General features: G+C 39.8%; 1 protein-coding gene across 6 annotated transcripts in view; it reads left to right on the top strand.

Moving 5' to 3' along the window:
- The window catches only part of WDR27 (WD repeat domain 27), a 188,780-nt gene that overhangs the window by 110,617 nt on the left and 63,936 nt on the right, over positions 1-14,227 (top strand). For all 6 annotated transcript variants that reach the window (XR_012158137.2, XM_073337962.2, XM_073337963.2 and 3 more), the window contains one exon: positions 1,778-1,876. Coding sequence is in view for 5 of the 6 variants with exons in the window: in XM_073337962.2 (XP_073194063.1) it covers positions 1,778-1,876 (99 nt within the window). In the remaining variant the exon portion in view is untranslated. The remainder of the gene's footprint in view (positions 1-1,777; positions 1,877-14,227) is intronic.

The raw sequence follows: 14,227 nt of genomic DNA, 5'->3' as shown, positions 1-14,227 counted from the left end.
CCTTTCCGACCCCAAATACAGTGATCAGTTAGACCCTGAGCATGTGGGCAAGACCCACCAGGCAGATACCTGGGAAAGAATTATCTGTAATAACTCAGAGCCCTCCCCATCTAGTGTCCCATCTCCAGCAGTTTGGGGATTTCTACAAATTTTTCAGCCAGAGAAGTGACATTTCACATAAGTGCCACATTGCTGCTGCACTGGGGACTGGAGAATAGAGAAGCTGCTCAGAGGAACTCTAGATCCCCAGGATGATGCAGCTCTAAGGTCCATTGTAACTACGTGGGAGTGCAGGGCAGTTGTAGACTGATGCTGAGGGGAGGCTATTGCATGAATATACTGAACCACAGCCCCATGTAAAGGGAATGTAGAAGAATAGGTTGCATAGATGCTCCAGGCTCTATACCTGAATTTGGAGGAGGATTTTATTCTCACCAGCATTTCTGTATTTTCCGTGTGCAAAGACCTTTTACTCTGGCTTTGAGGGACCAGAATTTTCCTGTGTCCCTACCAAAAAAAGCCTAAATTTGACATTACAGTGTCTTTCAAAAAAATAATGTATTGTTACAACAAAGTCTGCTTATTCAAGCAGGCTTTCTTATGCTAGGCTCTGAAATGCTTTAATGAGTTCCATGTTCATCAGCACAACCACAGAGACATAGTGAAAAAGGAACATTCAATTTCTGGAATTGCTATAAAGCCTACTCAGATTGCTGTTTCACTCATACAGTGTTTTCTCAGATACCATTATAACATATTTTCTTCAACATTTTCTTTGCCATATCCTAAATCAGTTTTACTCAATGGTCTGTGTATTCCTTATACATTGTCTTTTTATGTGCTTTGAATATAAATACCAGACAATTGTGTGCCACATCTACTTCCTTTCTTCTTACCAGCTGAATGGGACAGTAGAGCAGAATCATGCACTGGCATCTGATTCCTTAAAATCTTTCTGCATACAAAAATACAGGATTTATTTTCAATACATTTAACTCAATTACGCAAAACAAAAGAACTAATGTTAGAAGTTTAAGAGCCTGATCCAAATCCCTTTGATGTCAGTCAGCTGTAGATTCGGACCTTAGTGCATTTCTGCTTTGGTACCATTTCATCAGTTAAAAGCTTGCAAACAGTAATTTTTTTCTACCAAATCTACCTTCTCATGTTTGGTTGACATTCATTTCCCCTCCACACACACCCTCCTGAAACATTTTTCTGGTCAAATCCTTATCAGTGCATCTGTGTCACTAATTATTTAGGAGTTCCATGTTATTGAGAACAATGTGTCAGCCGACAGCTGCTAAGACCCATGAACAGAGAGAAGACAATATTGTTTTAATGTGGCTGACCAACAAATAGCAGTTTTAATCATAGCCATTAAGATGGTAGGGCTTTTTATGCAAAAAGTAGATATTTAGAATTTCGAAGAACATCTTTATAGCAAAATAACCTGTTTAAGAACGATCAGACTTGGTACTGTTTCAGTGTCTACTTGAAACACATCCATATACCCTTTTCCCTCCCAAGAAAAAAGTTAGAGTTGCTCTTTTTCTAAACCATTTTTCCATTAGGATACTTTAGAACCTAACATTTGCTAAATCATTCTTGGTATTATAAAATGTCAGATCTATAGAATTTATATCTGCTTGGCTTTTGTGAAGTATTTACTATAGCTAAAACTTGTTAGCCAGAATGTGTATTCCTATCAAGCTATAATTTAAAGTTTTCAGTAGAAGTCTTAAAAATGAAAATGTAAACCCTTGTTGTCTTTTAGGCTTACATATATGAGATGCGTTCAAGCACCTTTTCCCATAAATTGGCAGGACACACGGAATCGGTGATCAACGTGGCTTTTAGTCCCTCATCTCCCCAGGTACACTTTTTTCCCCTTTCATCCTTTTTGTCATTTAAATGTATATGATCTTCATGGTAAATACCCTTGATGTCAGTAAAACATTCTCTCTCCCTTGTCCATCTATGTGATCTGAGTGGCATATAATAATAATTACAATCCATTGTGAGCGTTCACATTTATCCTTGTTATATTACTGTACTAGCATCCATAATGAATTGAGTCTCTCATATAAATAAGCTCTTTACAAATCAGTTTATCTTCTGTATAGTTTATTTGAATTCAACCCGTTTTCCAGCTTCAGATTATGTAGTCTGAACTGGACTGGTGTTGGGAGTCCAGAAGATAACAGAGGAGACAAGTTTGAAACTGCTGTTGGCTCTCAGCTTCCCTTTATCCACAGCCCTCCAATAAGTGCTCTCCCTATGTCAACCCTGCTGCTGTTCTTAGCTGTCTCCTGGGTTGCAGGTAAATGAGGGTGAACCATGCAAGAATTTATGCTCCCCCAGTATTGCTGCTGCTTCTTTTGAGGCGATATTTTATGAGAAACAAGTTTTGTGAGGCTGAAGGCTATTTTTGTTAACCTTAGAGAACATAATTCATGTGACATGTCAGCAGAACATTTTTAACTCAAATTTTAGAATTATTTCTGGGTAGGTGCTTGACGCTGGCAAAGTTCAAGTGGTGGTACTAAACTCCTCCTCCTCCAGACATCAATTTAAATAGATCCCCTATGCTTAGTATCTGCAGTATTCCATTGTACTTTCCTTTACTTACTATAGGCAATATACTGAAATTTAAAAACTACAACTTTTACTTAGTCATCTATAGCAACTGTCAAGTTAAGAACTGTAGCTGAAGATACTTTTTTCTAGAATATTTGCTTTGCAGGTTTTCCATTTCTCACCCTCCTTTCGTCTTTCCTCCTTTTACAGGAGGAGAAATATTGTTTGAACTGTCATTGTAAAAGAAGCGAGCTTTGAATGGTTTATAGATGGGTTAAAAATAAAGAGGCAAAAGTGAGCATCATAGGGGATTCTAGCTACATTTGTTTCCAGTAATGAGCTGATGCAATAGCAGAGGGAGAAGGGATTTCTTGGAAGAGGTGATTCCATGCACAGACATCCTTAAAGTTGGTTCTAACCACATTGCCATCCCCCAGTAATATGCTGGCAAAATGTCTTTCTCAGATGCTGTGGCTCCTTATCCACTTTTGTCACAACAATGAGTTTATCAGTAAAACAAACAAAACACACACACCCCTTTTTATCTGGTTACATTTTGCCTGTGCAGTGTTTAAAAAAATAAAAAAAAACAAAAACAAAACACCAAATATTTGTTACAGCAAAGCTAAAGCTTATTTATAATAACATACTCGACGGTTATGAAAAGATGGTGCAGCAAGTCTAGGTTAGTGTCCGTATGAAAATAATACTAATGAATTCAGTAATACCTGAATTGTACATTTTAATAATTCTGGTAGCATGTTATCCTTCACTAGTTTATCTACGGCAGCAGTTCTCAAACTGTGGGGCGGGACCCCAAAGTGGGTCGTGATCCTGTTTTAATGGGGTCACCAGGGCTGGTTTTAGACTTGCTAGGGTTATGTAGTCATTTTTGTTGTCAGAAGGGGGCCACGGTGCATTGAAGTTTGAGAAACCCTGGTCTATGATTACTGTGCTCTTAATATATGAGAAATTTGCATTAGAAGAAATTTAAGTTGTTTCTGGACTTATTTTCAAGGATTAAAATTGTCCTTTAAACTAAGTGTTTTTGCGGTGCCTAGCACAATGGAGTTTTGATCTGGATTTGGCAAGTGCTACATTAATACAAACTGCTAATGTCTATGGTTAATCTTTGACAGATTGTCTCATTTTTATGTTTGGTCCTTTTTTATAGAATTTATTGGACTATTTAATGGATTAAATGTTTAGCACTTTCCATTTTTTCTATATACAGATAAATGACTGCTATTCTTATATAGCCAGCCTCGTCCTTTATGCTGCACCACTTCATATACCCTTGGCATCAATACTTAGATATCTTTTCTCTGGCAATAACTAGACTGGGACTCCAGATATCTGGGTTGTGTCCTATGCCCAGCTATGCCACAGACTTTTTGGGAGATCTCAGGCAATTTACATACTTGCTTCTTATGCCTCAGTTACCCATCATTGCAATGGGAATAATATATCACTCTCTGAGCAGTGTTTCTAGTAAAAGTGTTAGTATTTGAGTGCCAGAACAAAGTTAGAGAAATAGTAGGGTCAAGGATTTTACTTTCTTTATTTTATGAGCTAAAGGAGCAAAAAAGATTTACGTGCTAATGTATGCCTTAAAGTGCAGGTATAATTGCTATGACTAATTCTGTAATAGATGTAAAGGTTGTATCTGTAGATGAATGTATTATGGAGACGGATGTCATCACACTTGATGTCTCACCAGTCCATACACTGTGCATCTTTGCATTCTTGAATATGCATGTGCTTCAGTTGCAATATGACTATGATGTTTATGATGTAACCTATGGTACAGAGGGTGATAGGTGGATTTTTATTATTAATTTTGTGTTTGACTCAAACTGTAGTATACAGAGGGAAAAGTCGTACACTGTAAACTATTTGGACCAACTTCAGATCTGCAATAAATGGTTAAACAGCCAAGTTATATAAGCCTTTGAGTAACTGACATTGGAACATGCTGACAGAGTCTTAGATTTTAGCAGCTAAATTACCCAAAGATTCTGTCCACACTGAGCACACTCCAGCTTGGTGTTGAGCTGGACTTCCCCTGCAATTGCAGCTCTGGGCTACTGTGGGTTATACTGGGTCTAGGGCCAGCTAACAGTATGTGAACTGAGTATAGGGAGCCTGTCACTTCTGTGTTCTCAGACTCCCTTCTCACAGATAGATCTGCACAGGAGCCATAGAAAGCATCATATCAATTTTCTGCTGACCTGCATGCATGAAGTTATCTGTACAGCTGCCAGTTGGGAAACGTGGTTGTAGATTTCTCAGATAGTTGAAGTTAGCGCTAAAATCACCATAGTATTCAAAACTGGCTACAGATAACTTTGGATGTGTCTGAAAAAATGAATTATCCTTTACTAGCTTCTACCACAATATATTTCTCCTAGTGGTCACATCTGGAGATTTCAATTTAGAAAAAAAATCTGTGTGAAAACTTCATTCTTCTGATGTATTGGGTCACCAGTGACTGTTCACTTAATCATCATCGACATGTCATTTTCCCACAAGCAAGCCAGTTTTTGTAAAGTCAGGGAAAATTCTTTTTCAGATTTTTATTTACTGATTTTGGCTTTGATTGGTGTTAAATCAATCTTAGGTTATCCTTATATAGACATGAATTTTTTTCAATATCATAAATAGTACATTGAACATTAAGACTCTGCAGTAGCTTGTCAGAGCTTGAATTATGTGATTTTAGGACATGGGGCCAAATTAATATCTGTGATCCCATTGAAGTGAAGTCAGTTGCACCAAAGGGGTCTTCGACTCAGAATGGTTTGTCTCTCTGCGGCCAGTTCAGTTTTTTGTCTGCACTAATTTACCAACGTGCCAAAACTAGAAGAATGCATGGCTCATTAGTTTTGAGACAGTTACTGTTTAGCCCTTTAAAGAAATACATACTTTGTGTCTGAGGGGGATACTTGTCCACCTTCTATCTACTTTAAGCTTTCCCAAGAAACTAAACTTCAAGGAGTAAAAAGTGCCACTGAGTTGTAAAAATCCTTTTACAGAGATTATAGACTCCTAGACTCTAAGGCTGGAAGGGACCGTCATGATCATCTAGTCTAACCTCCTGCACATATCAGGCCACAAAACCTCACTCACCCATGCTGCAGAGGAAGGTGAACCCCCACACCCCCAGAATCTCTGCCACTAGTAACCTCCCTCCAACCTAACAGTTCACCTTTCAGTATGACTCACTGTAGTCTTTCTCCTTTAACTAATTCCTCATCCACTTTTTAATTCTAATATGAATCCCCATCTTCTCCAATTTAACTAATAATTTCCCATTTGGAACTGTATTAGATGCCATACTGATATCCAGGCAGATTAGATCTACTACATTTCCTTTGTCTAAAAATCAGTTATCAAAGAAGGAGATCAGGTTGATCTGGCACGAGCTATCTTTTGTAAAACCATATTGTATTTTATCCCAATCACTGCACACCTCTATGTCCTTAGCTACTTTCTCTTTCAAAAATGTTTTCTGCACCAGTAGTTCTGGTTCTTCCATTTGGGAACAGCGAGACATCAAGATGATTTGGAAAATTCTTGTGCAGATATTCCAATGTCACTAGAATGGCCAAGGATAGATACAGACTTACAAAAACATGCTTTTTAAGGAACAGAGAAAACGTCGTAAGTTCTATGCACCTATTCATCCATTCTAGAACCTTCTCTAGCTTAGTTTTCCCAATAACGTGAGCTTCATGTTCCAATTCAGTTGTTAAACTGGCTGATGAACCAGAGAAGGCTGAGAGAAAGACCATTACATGTTTCTCCCAACCTGGTCTGTCTTTTATGCCAAGTCTCCAATCCTTCATCCACAATGACTTGAGATCTGTCAAACTCAGCCTTTTTATATCCACTACTTTAGCTGGAGAAGAAGTTGTTTCAGCAGCCCATACATCTTTGAAACAGTTTGTAATGGTACTCTATCTTCGTTAGGAAATGTGGGTCTTAGCCAAAGCTTATGTTGCAATTTGGTCTAGAGGAATGCTACCACCTCTGCCTTGCTGAATCCAAAGAAGACAGCTGCATTAAAAGAAAGAGACCTACTGTTAAACTTGCATATGACGTGCCATTCAAGGTTCAGTATGTTCTCTCCTCATGACATTGGGCTAAATTCTTCCCTCCCACCTATGCAATCCCATAGACTTCAATGGGGCTTCACTGATGCATGTGAGAGCAGAATTTGGCCCAATGTGTCTCTAGACTAGATGTGTACTTTCGCCCAAATCCTTCTGTCCAATGTAGTCAAATGCAAATATTTTAAATCTTGTTAGTAAAGTTTCATTTAAGTACAGTAACTCCTCATTTAACGTTGTAGTTATGTTCCTGAAAAATGCAACTTTAAGTGAAACGATGTTAAATGAATCAAATTTTCCCATAAGATTTAATGTAAATGCAGAGGGTTAGGTTCCAAGGACATTTTTGGGGGGCAGACAAAAAGCATTATATACTGTACAGTACTGTACTGTGGTTGGGAAGTGCCCCTGGCTTACCCCATACAGGCACAGCCCGCTGCAGGCAAGGACGCTAGGAAGCACCTTAGCAGCAGCAGTGGCAGCTTACCTGGAGAAGAACAGGTGCTGACTTTGCCAGGGGATGCTCCAGGCCTGCCTCTTCCCATCCCCGCTCCACTCCAGGCCCACCTCTTCCCACCCCCATTCCACCTCCTCTCTGGAGCATGCCGCATCCCCGCTCCTTCTCCCCCTCCTCCCTCCAGAAAGTCCTAAGCCAAACAGCTATTAGGACTTTCTAGGAGGGAGGGGAGGAATGGAGAAATGGCGCTTCCCTGCTCCTTCCCCTCCCTCCCAGAAAGTCCTAAGTGCCGCCAAACAGCTGTTTGGCAGTGGGGGAATTGCTGGGAGGGAGGGGGAGGAGGCAGAGAAGAGGAACTTGTGCAATGCTCCCTTGTAAAGTCACTGCTCTTCCACAAAATCTTACAAGCAGTGGACAGAGCAGGCAGCCAAACAACATTATAAGGAGCATTGCACCAACTTTAAACGAGCATGTTCCCTAATGGAGCAGCAACGTAACTTTGAAATAACGTTAAGTGGGAGGACGTTAAGTGAGAAGTTACTGTATAGTAATAATAAAAGAAAATGCAGCTTATAAAAGTAATCTTTTATCAGCAAAGTTTTTAAAAAAGAATATCAAGATAGTACTTAGACAAGACTTTAGTTATTTAAAATTTATATCACTCATTACTAAAGTTAGAATGCCACACATCAATAAAACAATTCAAAAATTAACAGAATGAGCCTTTAAATTAAAGGCATAACAGAACATCCTGCACGCTTATAGAATCATAACGGTCTAATTCCCAACTATTAAATGGATTCAGAGATCTATCCAAAGCATTAACCATATAAATACAACCTGTACTATGCTCTGAATTTTGCCAAATGTAGGCCAACATTTAAAAGGACAACTACCCTGATTTTCAGGGCCTGGTTCCTCAATACTTTTTGGAAATCAGGCCCCAGACATATGTGAAGTTGGGCACCCAAAAGTGAGGCATCCAAAACGCGCTGGCTACTTTTGAATATCTTGGCTTTGGGCTTTCTTGAACTACTGGAGGGAGCAGACTTCAGATCTGTAGATCTGTCCTGCTGCTGGTGCCAGGGACTTTGACCTCATGAACCAATAGTTGGAATGACCCAGCCAATTGTAACTTCCTCAGTGAGACACAGGGAAAGAGGGATTCTCTCCGTTAATTCATTACAAAGTGTCTTCATTTGCTTATGTAGTTCTCATCTGTTTCTCTACATCAGGGGTTCTCAAATCTCATTGCACCGCAACTTCCTTCTGACAACAAAAATTACTACATGACCTGAGGAGGGGAGACAGAAGTCTGAGCCGGCCAAGCCCCGCTGCTCTGGGAGGGAAGAAGGGGGGCAAAGGCAGGGGGGCCAAAGCTGAAGCCCCAGGACTTCAGCCCTAGGGAAGGGGGCTGTAACCTGAGCCCTGCCACCCAGGGTTGAAGCCCTCGGGCTTCGGTTTTGGCCCCAGGTGGTAGAGCTTGGGCTTCAGCCCTGGGCCCCAGCAAGTTTAAGCCAGCCCTGGCAACCCCATTAAAATGGGGTCGTGACCCACTTTGGGGTCCTGACCCCCAGTTCGAGAACTGCTGCTCTACATCTATCAGGCAGACAAGCCGGTGGGAGAACACAGATTTTAATAGAAAGCACAAACATTGTGTCTCAGTTAGTGTAAGACTTCACATTCTGCGGAAGATAAACTTGTTTATGCCAATGAAACTATTCTAAGCACACATGACAGCTGTGAAAAGGTGGGGGGGTGATCTTTTTTGTTTTAAAAAAAGCTTTCCATAAGTGAACAAAGCTACACAAGGACAACTTAGTTTAATCAAGGGACTCTGCAAGATTACATGTGTTGCCAGCAAGCCACAGCTGTACACCACATGAGTATGGTTAAATGTGATTGCTACTATCAGGGATGTGTAGAAGTTTCTCATTGCATAGCACATTGATAATAAAGTACTCTAGAGTATTTCTTACAAGTTTAGATATTTTATTGAATAGTGTTGTAGTTTTAGAAATATTTACATTTTAGTGGTGAGGGAGAATACTATACACTAGACTACACAACTGTTCAGCTTTATAGCGAAAGTCCACTTAAAAAGACTCCTGACCCATAGAGAGGCAGATCACTGGTGGATTGGGGAGGGAGAGGGTTGACTGGGCAAAAGGGCGGGGAAGTTGCTAACAGAAGCTAGAGGTGCAGGAATAGGATCTGTTGGGGTCCCTGAAGGAAAGGCAGTTGTGGGGAGTCAGACACCTGGCAAGCTGGAGAGAGGGAAGCAATCACGGGGGAATGCTGTAGAGAGGACTAAACTAACTAAAGGAACTGGAGAGAAAGTACCCACAAATGTGCAGGAAAATAAGAGACAATATTGACTATTGAGGGACAGAAAATTCTGGTCTTGGATGATATACAAGAGCTTGTAAAATAACGGTTTGATAAAAATGTTACACATTATAGGAAGGTCCCTTCTCTCTCTCGCGCTCTCACACACACACACACTTCAAAACACCATCTATTTAAAATCTTAGCAGTAGCAATTAAGGAATGTATCACAAAGAAAAGTCCTGAAATTAAAATAAGGCTACACCAAATAAAACAAATACAAGATGGAATAAATCACATCCCATATCTTATAGTCCTTGGAACAGCTCAGAGAAATCTGGGTCTTAGCAAACAGCGGATAAATTATTAAAAGAAAAGACAGACAACTTCTGTGTCAAATTAAAGTATCAACAGAAAATGTTCCCAACCTTCCAGAAGAGTATGATATAGTCATATACAACATCTTGGTCCAGCTGCTGGAACACGTATGAGTTGTGCTCAGCACAGTATGGGAGACAAAGCAAATGTACTGTTAAATCATCTTTTATGCCTCCTCCCCTACAATCTTCCAATCCCTAGCATAAAGTAGAGAGGCCTCAGGATTGCTATACTTTGTGCCAGCTGCCAGCAGCCCCCCAAGTGCTGACCTGGCAGCCAGGGATGCCTCAGCCATGCCCTTCTTGCTTCCAGACAAACCCCCTTTTATGGGGGAGGCTGGAAAGAGTATATGCTGATATTGTGACTGTCACCCAATAATTAACCCATGACAGGAAAATGCTCAGGGGGGCATGTTTCTAGCAGTTTTATTTCTGCAGAGTAGACACCAAGATCTGTCCATATCCATACCTACTCATGTATAATGATGCTATTCCAACCTCAGGAGACTGATTCATCTGCAGGTTTGCTCACAATTAACCAAACCCCAGCTTCACTTTCTACCACCATTGTTAATGTCACATTGTTACTTCCTATGTGACATCATTTATCTTTAGAATAGAGATGTCTGGTTCGTGACCCTTGGCCAGGAGGTTTTGGCTTCCACTCAGATCTGGCCCTTTCCTGTTAACGGAGGCATGGTGGGGGTACCCAAGTCCCTGTGAGAAGCAACACAACGTTGTCTTCTCTGCACAGAGTCTAAATCTGCTGCCTTGAGCTACTTACTACCTATGTGTTTCTTCAGTTTGGGGTATGACCCCTATAGTCCAAAATGTCAATAGTTTCCCCAAAGAGGCCAAATGAGCTCGAGGCGCTGGCTCTCAAAGGGGTTGTGGTTGGAGAAGGCACTGCTTGAAGGGCTTACTTGCTCTGTAGTCACCTCTCAGACCCAATCTTCTGTGTGGCTTCCTAGAGAAGGATTCACCTCTCCTACAGTCTGTCCACCACCCTTTTGGCTAGGTTTCTGAGCGCCTTTTAACGCTCTCGTACAGCCAGAGCATTCTTGGCAGGTCCAGAGGGGCGGGGCTACCTGAGCCCAGTATTGCCTTTTATCCACTTTGAGCCCTGAGTGGAGTTATATACCCCATCACAGGGCCAAATTCAGAGGGGAACTGTAAAGGTGTGTGAGTTTTTAAATTACATGTTAAGTCGTATGCAGTGTTATTGTAGTCATGTTGGTCCCAGGATATTAGAAAGACAAGGTGGGTGAGCTAATATCTTTTATTGGACCAACTTCTGTTGGTGAGAGACACAAGCTTTCGAGCTTACACAGGTCCTGAAGACAACTGGGTTTCAATTAGAAGACTATCTTTATTCCTATGATACCAAATGTCATCATGTGTAATTTTGTTCACAGCAAAGGTTCAAAGAGTATTAAAAGCACATGTAATTGAGCAGATTACTTGTCAGAGGGCCAGATCTGTTAGGAAGGAGGCTGGGCGAGTATGTTCAGAGTTTCAGGTTAGGACTGTGTGCTGCAAGAGATTAAAGGAGAAGCTCTAGGGTGAAACTCTGGTCCTATTCAAATCACTGGAAAACTGTTGTTGACTTTGGTGTGACCGGAATTTCACTCCTGATTTCTAGCAAGAGCAATAGAGAGGGCTGGCCCATGGCCCATTTGTATAGGGGTACGAGTGAATCTGTAAGAGAATTAAGTGGGAAGAGAATGAGAAACAGACAAATTCTATGAAGTAACTTCTGCCTGCATAGGAAATATCCTGAGCCAAAAATAAGCTTGTGATTTTTTTGTACATTTTGGCCTAAACTTTATTGTAGATTAATTTTTAGTTAATATTGTTAAAGCAACAAAAGACCTTACCCACACATTAGGTTTTATTATCATTAGAGTCATCATTTATGTTGTATTACAGATTGAATTTTATTCCATTGACTATCAGTGTGTCAAGAAGCAGGAAGGAATAGCTAAAATGTAATAAAATGTAAAATGTAGCCTAATATTTAGGCTAGGCAACAGTTGTTACAGAGTAATTTAAAATATCTATTTAAAGGAAACAATATCTGGAAAGTAAAAGAATCCAGGAGCTGAGCACAACTTGTTTATTTCTTCCCCCTACCCCAAAAAGTACTTCTCACATCTTGGTTGGAGAGCGAAAAATAGCAGTGTAGATGTTTGGGCTGCGGTTGGAGCCTGGGCTCTGAGACCCACACTGGGATCTCAGAGCCCGGGCTTCAATCCGAGCCCAAATGTCTACCCTACAATTTTATAGCCCTATCGGCTGACCTGGGCCAGCTGTGGCTGTGCCGCGGGTCTTTTATTGCAGTGTAGACATACCCATAGAGACCATGCACTCCTAGTATAAGTTAAATTAACCCCCAGACTTCTCTAGCTCATACTGGAGCTGGTATAAATCAGCCCACAAGATCAGGGAGCTGCCTTCTGTTCCCTGATTCTCCCCACACTCTTCTTCACTGAACAGAACTCAAGACTCAGGGGAGAATCTATGTTGCATTAATGGTGGCTTTTTACATTCAATTTGATATAGTCATAATGAAACACATTGTTTCCTCTACACTCCAATTGAGCAGTTTTTCACATGAGTAGTGTCATTGAAATCAGTGGAATTACTCACATGAGTAACAGGTCACCAGCTGGGAGGAAGGGGATCTCAGACTAGACCATTATGTCTAAGAACCCTGTTGATAAAAACTTTCCATTTTTTTAACAGCAGTAATTTTTCTGTGTGTGTCAGGTGGTAGGATGAAGTTCACCAATAGTGAACAATGCTTTCAGCAGTATCAAAGTTAATGACATCATGTAGTAATTTCCTTCCTAAATTTCTTTTGTTTCCTAATCCAAGCTGGCACTGTGCTCTCAGTTCTTTGGTTATATATCTTTTAAGGGGAACTACTTTCCCATGTATTATTGAACTCTCAAAGAAATCTGGAAGCCCTTTCCTTGGATCCTCAACCTGAAACACTACGACTGAAACTCAGTCATATTACATCTGAATAACACTAGGAATTTTACTGGTTTGAACTTTGATCTGGCCCACCTAGTTCCAGTAGTAGCTAGCCAGATACAGTAACAACGCTCAATTATGGAACATTCCTTGTAATGTTAACTATTTAGGAAAACCCCTGTGACTGTCCCCCTTTTACCACTGTATTTCTATTTATGCATGCTCTTAATCCTGTATATTTTTCATTACTCATATGCCAGATTGAATATATCAAACTTTAAAAATAATCATGCACTTCACTGATGCCTCAAAGATCTGTTAGGCAAATTTTGCTTCCAGTGCTGCCTTGTATGTTATCTTTGAAGTGCAAACACACTTATGCAATATTGGCACTTTAAAATAATGTTGACAGATTGCGCCACAACAAAGAGAAGCAGAATCAGTTAAAATGATGAAAGGGTATGTGGTGAAGATGACCATGAAGTAAATGAGGTATGAGTCTACTATTGGTTGGACCCTTTTTTACACACTTAACTTAAGCAAAATATTAGCGTATGACTGTACAATATAGAAGGCATATCATTATATTAATAGAATTCAGGTGATTAAAATATTCTAAGTAATTAGGGCCAGACTGTTGTTAAACCACCATTATGCCTAAGTAATAACATTGATTTCAATGGAATTACTCCATTTCTCTGTATAAGCATAATGAAGAGCATGACCTGGGCCTTAGTGTTTCTAAGTGTTTCTGCATCAGTAAAAAGTAGTGAATTCAAAATAGTTGTTAATGTTCTTGCTAGTCAACCATGGAAAAGTTTGCAATGTATAGACACATTTTCAAAATGTAAAGGATCTCAATCTAAGTTTGGGAGATAGGATTGATTAAAAGTTTCTAAAAAAATGTGTACACTAAGTTGCCTAAAGATAAAACGGTGGCAGCTTTTTGTGAGAACTATTGGTAAAACAAATAATCTTGTATTTTTTATAAAAACATATTAGTAATGAGGAGTTGGGGGGGAATGTACAGTTAGAATGATTATATGTATGGGAAAACGGAAGAAAACTAAATTTAGCTTACTATAATATTATTTACATTATCACTTGAAGATGCATAACATGGTCAAAAATCATGTCCTAGATTTGAGATGGAATGTGTATATATACATAAATAATATATACATATTTTATATTTAAATATGTAATAAATTTGACCAAGATGTGACAACTGCGGGTGTCTCGCAAATTATTTTTTTTACAAATAGAAGATCTGGTCTTCACTTTGACCATTTAAAACTTTTGGTCTACCATATCAAAGGAGTCAAATTTTTGTAATGCTTTGTAATCTGCAGCGTTCTTTCCAAACAAAACACCCAAATGTAAATACTGAGGTA

The sequence above is a fragment of the Lepidochelys kempii genome, chromosome 3, assembly GCF_965140285.1.
Source record: "Lepidochelys kempii isolate rLepKem1 chromosome 3, rLepKem1.hap1, whole genome shotgun sequence".
Taxonomy (NCBI): domain Eukaryota; kingdom Metazoa; phylum Chordata; order Testudines; family Cheloniidae; genus Lepidochelys; species Lepidochelys kempii.
This window is presented reverse-complemented; position numbering and strand designations above follow the sequence as displayed.